Below are 13,871 nucleotides of genomic sequence, written 5' to 3'. Positions count from 1 at the left end.
TTCTGTGTCGTTTCCTACCTGGAAATTAATGATGAAATATTTCACTATATTGATTCCATTAATGGATTTTTTTCTGAGGTGATTGTCATTGTGGAAAGTAAAGTAAAATACAGTGATTAAAATTGCCTTTCGTTTGCCAGAAGGTACGTGCGAATAAAGGGATATAATTTGATGGCAATTCTGTGTCTGGCATGATGAAACTTAGTTTAATGACATCAGAAGCATACAACGCATTTCAAGTTTTCATGATAATAATTGTGGCAGTACCACTAAAAGAGTGGTTGAAGCATAAGCCAAGAAAGCTCTCTGATACGTTTCACACAGTGGGTTCCAGGGTCTCTCAATTTATGCTCTGTTTCTATTTCCTGTCATTTGATCAAGTCATGTTTTGGGACGCAATCTATTCATGTTGTTCCTTTTAAGGTATTATCGAAGTATAGTTTTAAAATCATTTGAGATCCTTGGGAGAATAATATCAAATGTCAGTTATGTTTTCCATGTACCGGTGAAGATCCGGGTTACAATTGGTTATCAGCATCCCTTGCTTGTCGTTACAGGATCGGGTAGTCAGACTCGCTGGCTTTGTTGATACATGAAACCGTATCACAATTGCGAAGATCGATATTCATGCTGTTGATCACTGGATCGTTTGGTCCAAACTCGAATACTTACAGACATATAGCTGAGTACGGCGTTAAACAAGATCCAACCAACCGTTTTACAGGATGTTAGGGATACTGACGTTTATCAACGGGACAAATGTTGATAAACTAGATTAAGAAGTCAGTGCCGTGGGATGTGTGTGTTCCATTAACAACGCAAATATGTCTGTTGGGGACAGTAAGCAAGTATTCAAACATAAGTGTTCCTAAAATACTCGTAAATGAGGCGAAAATAATGATGTTATCACGCGGTACATTATTTCTAGCCAATCTACCCCATACTAGAATTCTCAAGGCGGTACATTATTTCTAGCCAATCTACCCCATACTAGAATTCTCAAGGCGGAACAATATTAATAACAGCAGCACACTGAATTGAAGTGGAACACTTTTTATGGATAGACAACTTCTTTGTTGCAACAGTAGTTGCGACGTTTCGGTGTAGATCCTAACACTTCAATCATTCCTATCACAACAAGTATCATGTCAACACACCGTACATCAACCTATTCTATTGTATAAACCAATACCCGCCATGTATATGTTTCTCCTTGTGCAAATGTTGTGTATCATTTGCTTGATAACGGTGTTAGGATCTACACCGAAACGTCGCAACTACTACTGCAACAAAGAAGTTGTCTATCTATAAACGTGTTCCACTTCATCATACCAGCTTCTAAATGCCACTTAAGGAAGTTAAGCACAGTGAATTGACCGTGTTCGCGGTGAGCTAAGTATACTATTCAAGAGAGACATTTCCCGAAAACCTCCCCATGGAACAGTTAACGACTACTTCCCTTAATGTGGTTATTTAGTTACCCCATAACTCAAGGAATTAACACATGTCACCCTGTAACAAAAACCATACCCCCCAACAAAAAACCCAGAAACTAACAAATACCAACAAACAAACATAAACAACAAAAACAACAAAAATACAACAACAAACAAAACAAAACAAAAACAGCAACAACAAAAAAGAAAAACAAAATTATCACAAAAAACAACTTGGATCGGTCTGTCAAAGTGGCTCCCATCACAGTTATTTCTCCAAATCCAACTTTTCCTTTAGGTGTTTTGAGAACTGTTATAATTCAGAGGATTCAGTGCATCGTTGAGGTGGTTGTTTTTAGGTTGCTTTTTTTGTTGTTTAGACACTTATCATAAAAGGTTATTGGCAAATAATATAGATACCGCCTGCAGCATGTGGAAGAGGGACAGTTCTATCCTTCAGTTTAGCTGTAATATTAAACACAAGTGATATTTGGCTAGACATCGATATCCTGCCAAAACTGTGAAGAAAGGACAGCTTCATTTGCAGCCTTGACGCTGTAAACACTGCCATACGTGAACACAAGGGACAGAGCCATTTCCTCGATATGCCAGCGCCTGGTGTTCGTGAGGGTGTAAGAGAAGTCAGTCCTTCTTGAACAATTGAGACAAATGTCAACTGAATAATTAAAAAGGACAGGTGTTGTTTCAACGACAAAGAAACAACAAAAACAGCAACAAAACAAACTATATAAACAGGAGATCTTTGTCAATAATTATTGACTAGTACGTGTATGACCTTCATTACTTCATCATTTGAAGCCTTGAACCAAGCTCTATAAGTTCCTCGCCACCTCGGGAGCTATCCCTTGTTTGACTGAAGACAGTGTATCATAGCGGTTAAGGCTTTAGCTTGATACACCCGTGTACGATAACCTGAATAAGTACAATTTGGGGAACGCCATACCTGATCTTGGTACGTGTTGAATAGTGTTCCATATGAAACCTTATCATAAAATTGTCCTTCACTCACTATCAACAGGACGAGCCACGGTTTGTGACGTGTGGGGCAGTGGCGCTGACTCGTGGTTCAGTGAAGTGACGCCTTCCGCTGTATTCACTGCATACGTATATAGATAACAGGGCCATGAAGTTCCTGTCACCTACAATATATAACGAGAAAGGCTTCTCCTTCCTGCGAATAATCGTGGTGTTTTTCCCGTGTTGTATGCTAATGCAAACAAAATTCTTGTCTTAATTAAGTTATTGTCTCGTTGAAATATGTCCAAGATACCCGAAATGACAACAAGTCCAATCAACCCATTTTACAATATGCATACACGCGTTCGTGACGACCCATAACGGACTGTTGGTGTATACAGATTATATACAACTGGAATAAAGTAACTGTGCATTATTTGATGTTATGCCATGTTTTAATGCAAACATATACCAACTTGAGTTGTGGTGTTTTCCTTAATCTCTGTGTAACTGTTGGCAGGGTAATATCAAAATCTGTATGATTTGACACTAGGTATCGTGGCACGCATAATCTTGCTGAAGCGTGACGTTACGTCTTTGTCCTTGAATGAACGGCTGCACTTAAGGCCCAATGATCTCATCCCTGCACTGCAGACCTTTCAGACAAGTTCTGTCCGACCATGAGATGGAATGACCCCCATACCACAACGCTCACTCCACCAAACTGTCGACGTTGAACAACGCACGCGTCAACATACCGTTCACCTCGCCATCTGTACACCCTTGCCCTGCCATCTGAGCTGTCCAAATGAAATCTCGACACGTCTGTTAACAAAACACCACCCCAATCTTACCTCCTGTACCGTAGATGCTGTCTGCACTAGACAAGACGAGCCTGTCGGTTCCGTTGGAGCAAAGTTGGACGTATTGCAGGCCGTCGGGCCGGATGTTGTGCTCCCTTATATGGGTCAGCCGAATGTGGTTGTCTTGCTGACGTGATGTCACGTGCGTACGGCGAGTCCGAGGCAAATCTCACCTGTTCCCTTTATGTTGAAACCGTCTCCACTGAGATAAGATCGTGTTTCGATGGACACCAAAATGTCTGACGACTTCATTTAAGGCCATTCCAGTTTCCAACTCATCCCACGGAGACGTTGAATTTCTGTAAGCCGCGGCATGTCGTACGCGCAGTTTAGGCTGACATTAACATGTTTTCCACGACATTCAGAGGCTAGATAATAATCATCCGTTCTTTAGTTTGCAATATCAGTTGTGTAAACTTCAGGGGTCAAAAAGCATGCTAAAAGTGAATAGGTTCATTGTGCACACAAAGTTTATGTGCCACATATGATACGTGACATCGAATTTCACGGAAGTGCTTTGCTACATGTATATTTGGGGTTATTTTTAATAACTTTTCAAGTACTTTTTATGTAATATACAGTTACTTTTTTCCGTAAGTATGATATCAGGAACACACTGGATGTATAACCTCTCTCCCGATACCCACAGGGGTATTCACCTATAGGTTGAAAGCAAACCACATTTGCAGATTGAACAGTTTACCGTAGGCTACAGATTTCCCAAATGTCAATGGAAGTTTTTTTATGTGCAAAGTAAAACTGGTTGTTGCATCGTTGAAGGGTACAGTTGGTTGAAGTTCATATTTCTTTCAGTCAAAGTCAGGAGACCTTTTCTCCTTAAATCCAGACATATCTGCTTTTCAATTTTTGTCTGATGGTAAAAACTGATAACATACCGTTGAGTTTAGTCGATGCAAGGAATTATTTGTCAGTAGGACTGACTGACTGACGGAGTTTGGTTTTACGCCACTTTTAGCAATATCACGGCGGGAACACCAGAAATGGGCTTCACTCATTGTACCCATGTGGGGATTCGAACCCGGGTCTTCGGCGTGACGAGCCAACGCTTTAACCTCTAGACTACCCCACCGCTCCTTGTCAGTAGGAGATTATTCAGCTTTTACACTTTGATAAAAATGCTCTCACAAACTACTGGAAAACATACGTCGGTAACGTGAACGGAGTGACTGAGCTGCTTTTAACACTGCTTGGAACAGTACTTCAGTGATAGTTTCACTTAATGATGGCGGAAAAACCCGAACTGATTCACGTCTTCGACAATTACTACTTTGTTGAAACCCACCGACTGACATTGCCAGCAAATGTATTGCTAAAATTAGCACAAACCAGGATTGAGAACACGCATGAAACAAAGGTACTGACAGGCCTGAGTGATACAACTCTATGTACCCGTGTCAGAGTAAGCCGTACAATCCCATAAACATGGAAGACAACGTGCACAAGGGCAAGTGGAGAGAGACAAGGGATAAAGGCCAGAGTAACATGACCTCCGTAGTGCAAGTGTCTTGGTGAAACAATGACACGATCCCCAGGTATTCAGATGTTGTTCCCTCCTTACTTCCACAATCAGAAGGTCGTAACGCTGCGTGTTCACAGCGTCGTTGATGTTTTACTGGGGATGTCAGTATGTTAAGTTGTCACATCATTGTAGAAGTGTTGTTGGTAACGTCATCATATTACGTTTTCACAGTGTTTTCACAGAATATTTTCTGGATCGATAATGTCATATCGTTTTTAATTAAACGTTTAGGTCAGATTTTCTAAAGCTATTAGAAAATCACCCAAGAATAACATCCTCATACAAAAAGCCGCTGTTTTCTATCCACCGACAGAGTGGCAAAGGGATGTGTTTATAGTAATTTATTTATGCTGTCACCTCGGCTATCAACTCTCATAATCGCCTCACTGCACACAGCACATTTCCTCGCCAGTACTTGAAATTCTTGGCCCAACTATACAAGATTTTATTTGTGACAATTTGCGTCAATTTGCAGGCACTCGCCGTAATTCAGACGCATACCTCCTTTTGATACAGACTTGCGTGAGAGGCAGAGACCCACAGACGCCACAGGTTTCCAGCATCTGATTCTGACTGTTACATACACTCCGGTCCAAGCGTAATTTTACACTTACTTATCGTTTTGTAAACGTATCGCGATCGCATCGCGAATCTTCTCTAACGTAACGTCGGTCCAGCGCTGTACTACAAATGTTATCATACCGCGGACATATCGCTTCATCATCGCGTAGAGTTCGCGAAAAGTTGTTGACATTATATGAACAGTGACTGTAACGTAAACGGTTTGGGCGAAGAGAAAAAGCATTTGTGATGTTTTAGTACAGTGTTCGGTTGACCTGTTGACTGTCGGAAATTGAGAACATTTCATCAATAACATATGTCGCCACTACCGCCTAACTAAGTAACGTACATGCAGGTACTACAGCACTATGCTTACGAACGTGGGTCAGGATACCCTCACCTTTTCAAGGAAGTCCTGGTATCAGCACTATTTGATAGTGATTCACAAACACATGCTCTGATGTCAGTAACAGGATTTGCCCAGACTCCATTATTGACAGACTGCTGTCATACAGCTGAAAATCAATTACTGTGCGATACCCAAGACTGAAAGCCTTGCCCCGGCATACTTGGAATGTCAGCGAATGCATGTAGTTCCCTGCCGCATTTTGCAAAACCAACACAAATATTTAGCTTTGCATATTGTACCCATAGGGGAATATTAATGGCACCCGGGAACGACACAGTCAAACCCATTTTGCCATATTACTCACGAAACATTCAAACTCATCTTGCCAGATTACTCACGAAACAGTCCTTTCTTACAGACACAATCAATTGGAACGTAAACAATACCGTCCACTTGAATATCTTTCAGCTGTTCTCGTCTGGTGACTGACAAGGCAATAATACATAATTTCCACTTTTACGCAAGGCTTGCATTTGTCATGATTAGGAAGTGATATCCAGAAAAGGATGATTAGTAGTTGGTAGTGTAGGCAAAGCCGCATAACCCAATACCAAATGAAACGGACGCCGACACATGCGTTGTCAGCATACTGCGACTACGTGAACTGACATTTTAGGGGCAATGGTGTAGCCATTCATTTCGTAACATCAATTACAAATTGTCAACGGTACAGGGTGATGGGTAGCCTAGTTGTTAAAGCGTTCGATCGTCACGCCGAGGATCCGGGTTAAAAATCCCCACCTGGGTACAATGTGTGAAAGCCATCATCATTGGCGTGTCCTTTTCAGTAAGTTGCAGTGCACATTTCAAAGTTGAGTTGGCTTCGGGCAACTGGGATCGATACGCCATAGTTTGTTTGTCAGAATTCTTCGTGAGTTTCCTTTAGGCGCGCCAAAACGTATCAACGTGGGTTCGAATCCCGATGTAGACTTGACGTTTCTAGATTTCTCAGCACCAATGTTTGTCGCTCTCATTTAAGGCTCAGGCCTGCATGGATCCGTGAAGGTCCGGGTTAGAATATTGATCTTCAGTAACCCATGCTTGTCGTAAGAGGCGACTAACGGGATCGGGCGGTCAGGCTGACTTGGTTGGCACATGTTATCGGTTCCCAATTGCGCAAATCGATGCTTATGCTGTTGATCACTGGAATGTCTGGTCCAGACTCGATTATTTACGGACCGCCGCCATGTAGCTGGGATATTGCTGAGTGCGGCGGAAAACTAAACTCACTCACTCACCGAGGCCTGCATGGTTGTTTCCTAAAATATTCTCCTGCCCCACGTTGCGGTCCAGGGTAACGTTAATTATGAAATACAGTCAAACATCCTTGGCTTTGCGCTGAAGGGAATTACGTAAATACTTCATGTTATCCGAGCTTCAAAAAAACCATACAGTAAACAAGAAAGTAAGGATTCATTGGACGAAGAGGTTACATCGACACAACCGTTAATTCCACACAACGGTGTACAGTGAACATAGAGTCGGACTGGGAAGTCACCATCCCGTTTATGTACTTATCAATAACGACAGAGAGTGTCACAAGATAAATTTAGCGGAGGGTAGCCACTCTATTTATGTTTACCTCTCTCTTGGAATGCAGGTTCTAACATGAATTCCCACAATGTGTCAGTTCTCTTGATTTCGATATCGGACAAGCGGCCGTTCGACCGAATCCCATATCAAAGCAGTATTAAATCGTATGGACATGCGAGATGTCAGCGTAACGTATTGGGCACTAGACTGGGTTTGCTTTCGTTCTCTGCAAAAGAGGACGTCCCAAAATTGCTTCCTGAACCGTCTTGCACTGAATGAATACAGATAAAAGTTCACGGCGTGAGTGGAGTCACACATGACATAGGCGAGAGTGTCAAGAAGGTACACAATTGCTCCCCTCCTCGTGGTCATGGGAGCGGTCAAGGACGTTGACAGAACGAGAAAGACGCACCGAGGAGTTATGAGAATCACCATCACAAACGCTGACGTCACAAGCATAACAGTAATTTGACGTTGCCGATAAGACGTAAAATGCCCACTATCCCTGGCATTACTTCGGTTCAAATACCTGCTTACTTTTCTGGACATTATAATTCCTGCTACGATCAGACTGTTAAAGAGCAGTAATAAAACATAGGGCAGGATGGCATAGATGACGATATTAATCCAGTACCAACATTCGGTGATAAAACCAACATATTCAGCGTGGACACCACAGTATGCTGTATTTGGGGGTTCTGCAGGGACATAATCCGTCGTCCAAAACAGATGAAGGAACAGACCTATCAAAGGAACTGTCATTCCTCCGACAACAATTAAAGACTTCCTGAAAGTCCAGTTCTGACCAAGTTTTAAAGGGAACCACACAGCAGCGAATCTTTCCACGGACAAAGCCACTAGAATCCAGTTGCCAAGTGTGATTAGAAAATTGCCACAAAATCCAAGAAATTTGCATCCAAATGAACCGATGTCAACTCCATGATCTGTCAGAACAAATATGAGAAGCTTGATGACGATAGCCAGGTTGTCGACGACAGCGAGAAGGGCGATGTAGACGGTGAGAGACCGTGCTGGAGACATCTTGATGATTGTGATGATTGTTGCAGAATTGCCTGGGAACCCAAGGAATAGGATGACCCACAGGTAGTAGGTCTCGATGTTGTAAGCCACGCTATCAATAAATTCCCAGTTGTCTGCGCTGTTAGTGTCCGTTGTTGATGACGTTGTGAAGAAGGAAACGTTGAACTTTACTGATGACGTTGTGGAGAAGGTAACGTTGAACGTTGTTGACGCCATCAGATTGTTTTCTCTGTAAATAAGACGAAACAATTATTCATAGAACGATGTAAGTGTATATAATAAAAGAGAAAAAATAAAGATGTACATAACACAAAGAGATGGCGTCCCATTTCTGTCCCGCAATGTTCCAGCTCTAAACACCGGTGTTTGTATAACGTTTTCACAAATGTCATGCAGATCATGTTAAAAACTGCTTAATCGGTTTACAACATTCAAACATTTTTTAATGGTGAACATATTCCATTCCATGAGGTCTCCATTTCGTCTTGTAATGTTCCCGCGTGTTTCATATGATGATGAAACGACTTACCTTTAAAGTGTTTGTTGCCACGGGTGGGGCAGGATACAGCACCTTTATCGCAAACTCCTGGTATCACAACTACTTGTCTATGATGCTGAACATGTTTGCTATTAAACACATTAAAGATCAGAGCGCAACAGACAACGTTGATATCGGCAGATAGGTTCAAACAGGTAGAATGCTACCGTGTCGTCTTTGGTGTTGAAATGCACTGTGCGCAGTCGCGGACACAGCCTTGTCAGATCCCTTTGCTATGACGCTCAATACCCAAATTGATAGTGATTGGCTTTCTCGATTTGTCAGCACGGTGACCCTGCTTGAGCCAAAGTGGCAAACGTCTCGGAGACCTGCATCACGAAGAACTTTCCAGCATTGAGAAAATGAAACAAGACACGAATGGCAGGGGTAGCAAACATGTAAAGGGTACGACATTTCAACAAAGAAAGATGAATGTAATTGAAAAAGAATGTCTAAACTCGTTCAGAATGGCAATGGATAAATGTTGAACCTTAAAAACATGGCAAAGTCCCTTTAAATTGAAAATTATACATGGGAAAATTGCCGTAAATCAAGTAAAAAAATAATCCCCCATGATCAGTTGAATGTTTCATGTTTGATGTTCCAAATATCTCAGGTTAGCAAGATTATACCCCACAAATGAATTACTGTGGCGTCAGGATAACAGAATAATAATACGTGGTTGCATCGTTCAAACTCTACATGAAACTTCTAAAATATGAAACAACATACATAACACACAACTGCAATGGTCGTATCGTATCCTTGAATATCCTCGGTACACATTTGAAATATTTCAAACATGGTAGGGGTAATGTGGTTGCAAATTCATTTCTTACCCCACTCTTATTTCAAACAATATAAGGGGCGGTGGGGTAGCCTGGTGGCTAAAGCGTTGGCTCGTTACGCAGAAAACTCGGGTTCGATTTCCCACATGGGTACAATGTGTGAAGCCCACTTCTGATGTCCCCCGCCATGATACCGCTGGAATATTGCTAAAAGCGGCATAAAGCTAAACTCACTCACTCACTCACTCCAACCTTTATATTTCTGTTCAGTTTGCCTAGCCCCTGATCAGTAAGTCAGGGATAAGTAATCGTTGAATACACATAATGAAATTTAATAATAGATCTGTGGAGTTATAAGAAAACAATAAATCGGTATACTCTCTGAAGACTCTCAGTTTAAAAGTTTCAATAAAAAGGTACTGTAAAGCACTCTGGATATTTGACATTGAGATGTGGCAATAATCTTCAACATTCTCCATGAACTAGTGGCAGTACTCTGCAGTATAACTCCAACCTTAGAGAACAACCAGTGTCGAATATCTGTCAAGCAGATTACACCAGAGCTATAGGACATGTAGCGTGGATCGATATTGGCTGAATCTGATTGGATTTGATTGATCATGGAGCATGTTCGTTGGTCCCGAATCGCGATAAGGCCCGAAACCAGAATGCTTATGCTGGACACTGAGTATTTTGCTATTATATCTGAACCAAATCGTAAAAAGATTCAAATCTGACCCAGATTTGCTAACTGGCCCAAACCAAACTGCTACGGGATCCAAAATTACCGATCAAGTAAAAGTGAGTTATAAAGAAATGTGTATACTGAAACATAATGGGTGTAATCTCAACCGAACGAAGCAAGTCTAAACAAAACTGTGTTTGTCTATTTGACGACTGGGATTAATTACAACGAGAGCGATTAAGTTACAACTTGTACGTACAGTTGACTAGTCACACCTATTGCCAACTGAGAAATTGATATTACAGAAAAAGCAAGATAACATGTTCAAATACACCATGCCAATCAGTATTGAAGATATTGAAGATCGAAGTAAAACAATGTACACATCAACACCCTGACATCACGATCGAGGCCAACCTGGTAGCGACCTTCTAAGTGGATGGCTAGATTCGTCATCGAGAACTGATACAGATACATAATTAAGCCATGGGAAGCACGTGCTTCAAACAAAATCTCAAAATGCCTTGGGAGCTGTTCTCATGCTGCAAAGGAGCTAACTACATTAGGGCTCCAAACTGATTTGAAAGACGACAGCACTGAAGGTGTACTTACCTTGACATAAACAGACGTAGATTTTCAGGAAATACAGGATGGGAGGTTATCAACATACATGATGCAGGGATGTCAACTTCAACATTAACCTCAGAATTTGAAATGTACATTTTATCATATAGTTTAACTTCCTTCAAATATTCTAAAATTATACGATAATATTGAAGAGTTCAGACATCGTTTGGACAGTATAAAATTGTTGGCGAATGTGAGAAAAATCAACAAAAGCTATTTGATAGTCAAAGGGCTGTGAGGGGAATCCTCTCCCTTACCATTTCATTAGACCAGTTGGGACGGCAAACCCTATCAGTGGTTGTATGGCATTCGCTGTTTGTTTAGTCCATCTTTGCTATGGAAAGGTGCTGTTTGATATGGACTTCTCTAGAGCAGATTTACCTGCGGGATCAGTGACCAATGTTAGCCACAGACCGATTAAAATTGCTTTTCAAAATTGCAACCAAAAACGAACGGTCAGATTTACGGTTTTTATTGCCCGTGAACAGGACATACAAATCTGAAAATATGACAACTCTCGTTTCCGTGGAACATGTAATGAGTTTTAGAGCTGGCTGGATTGCCTTATCTGATAAACGAAGCCACAGAGTGATATCATGGGTAACAGCTGCATTTTTAGATTCATCAGTGTATATATTAGGACTGCACATTCTTACTGTTATATCGCAATATGCTTTTCAAACGATACGTATTGCGATGTTGTTTCTTAGAACCGGTATGTTGAGAACATATATGAAGTGTTTGTGATTATCATTATAGTTTAAAGGAAACCAAATTCTATGGATAGTCAACCTCTTCATTGAAATAAAGGTTACGATCCATAGAACTTGATTTTCCTTCATATTTACAACTTCTAAAAGGCCTCTCAAATATATTCAGAGTTATAAGTTAAAATCTACGCACACGTTTATTCACAACAAATGTTTTTCTTTTTTTTTCAATAACAAAACGGCATATTGTAATTGTATACATTGTAGAAAGAGTAATACAGAATCCATGACTAATTTTGAGATTGCTGTTGCTAGAACCATAAGATATATGTTTAGGGACTTCTAATATAGAAAATAGGATTGACATGATCAATTAGAGTCACTCATTGTCAAACACTTAATACATTGCAATACAATTTATTTGCCAATACACAGCCCAAGCATGTATTCTAACAACCAGAATAGTTGTGTTAATTTGTAAGAAAGCTTGTTGGTATAAGGGGTTTATTTCAGCCTTTTTTTCAATTTGGTTAATTCCAGATTGATATAAGCCTGTATTGATTGCCACCATAGCACCCCAGCAGTGCCCCAGTAGTCAGAAATCGTTAAATATGCTTATGTTATATGTTGATGAATTTTGACTCAATGCAGAGCAATCGAATTGGGTTTCTTATCATATAAGGAGTAATAAAACGACGTTTAAGGCAGGATTGGGGGATGGATTGGAATATAAGTGGTTAGTATGAACACTAACTCTTTATTTATTTCGAACGTTCATAACAATTCATAACTCGAGGTATTCATAAGTATACCTAGCGGAGTTACGTACCTAGCGGACTTACGTCGTTTCTCTTCTCAAGTGCATCGTATTGATCAACGAAGACGTATGGTGTTTAACAGCCACAACCTTTAGGTCTGTCCAAAACAATTGCGAAGTTCCACATGTTATTCCACTGAATGTAATACATGCAGTACCTAATAACAAAAGACGCCCCTGCCGTTACCAAGGACACTCATTGTCAATTAGTTTGTACAGTATCTACACGCATTTTAAGCTATATGTTTGTCGCGTTATTTCATTAAAACAGTGAAACTGCAATTGTCAAAAGGATGCACGTAGAATAGGGCTACTTACATTGCTGTGGGGAGCTGCCCAGACGAAGTCAACTCTCCAAGACGCCAGAACTACATGTGCTAACACAATCGATCACAGCTGCGACACCGTCACATCTCAGACATAATCCCCGAGGCACCGCACCGATAAGACGTGCTTTCCTGCTGTAGTTGTGGTAATGTCATTGCCAGACAAATATCTGCTATTTTGCACATAAAACCCGACAAATAATTATATAAGTAAAAGACAATATATACATATACATACGTAAAGTAATATGTGAAAAAATGAAGAATGATTGAATATACACACAAACACATAGTTACAACTGACGAGTACATAGACATAACAAGTGTACTTAATTCATTTTATGGGGTGTAGACACAATGCAATGATTGCACCAGTGTCCTCATTAGCGATACATAGATAGCATTAGGTGAGTGTGTTTGAATATCCTGCATGTGTGGCTTTGCTACAGTAATGATCCTGAAGTACGAATATACAGGTATTGTAAATGGTTTGTTGGTTGTGTTACGCCGCACTCAGAAATATTCCAGTTATATGGACTCGGCCTGTAAATAATCGAGTCTAGACCAGACAATCGAGTGATCAACATCATGGGCATCGATCTACGCAGTTGGGATACGAAGACATGTGTCAACCAAGCAAGTGACCACCCGACAATGAGTAGAGGGGCACAGATGGCTCAGTCAGGTGGGGTAGCCGAGTGGTTGAAACTTTCACTCGTCTAGCCGAAGACCCGGGTTTGATTCCCCTTATGGATACAATGTGTGAAGTCCATTTCTGGTGTCCCATGGCGTGATATTGCATAAATATTGCTAAAACTGAAAAAAAATTAACACTCACTGTGTAGAGTCGTGATTTAAGTAAGACACTCACTCACTCACTCACTCACAAGGTGGTGGCTCCCGGGAAAGTAACGGTGAGTGGATGAGTTAGTTATTATTTAACGTCACATCGGCAATATTTCAGCCATATCGTGACGAGAACATATGTGACATTGAAATGGAATATATGTATATTATAA

General features: G+C 40.8%; 1 protein-coding gene across 1 annotated transcript; it reads right to left on the bottom strand.

Annotated features, from left to right (window-relative positions):
• Window positions 1–1,930: 1,930 nt before the first annotated feature.
• LOC124261272 (neuropeptide SIFamide receptor-like) lies at window positions 1,931–8,577 on the bottom strand. The gene is made up of 2 exons (XM_046695584.1): window positions 7,850–8,577; window positions 1,931–2,087 (listed from the first exon to the last, which is right to left on the bottom strand). Exons 1-2 carry the CDS (start codon window positions 8,575–8,577, stop codon window positions 1,931–1,933), a joined length of 885 nt encoding a protein of 294 aa, XP_046551540.1.
• Window positions 8,578–13,871: the final 5,294 nt, after the last annotated feature.

Source organism: Haliotis rubra, unplaced genomic scaffold (assembly GCF_003918875.1).
Source record: "Haliotis rubra isolate DU_JTF1 unplaced genomic scaffold, ASM391887v1 Scf793, whole genome shotgun sequence".
NCBI lineage: Eukaryota > Metazoa > Mollusca > Gastropoda > Lepetellida > Haliotidae > Haliotis > Haliotis rubra.
Note: the sequence above shows the minus strand (reverse complement) of the source record. Positions and strands in the feature narration are given on the sequence as shown.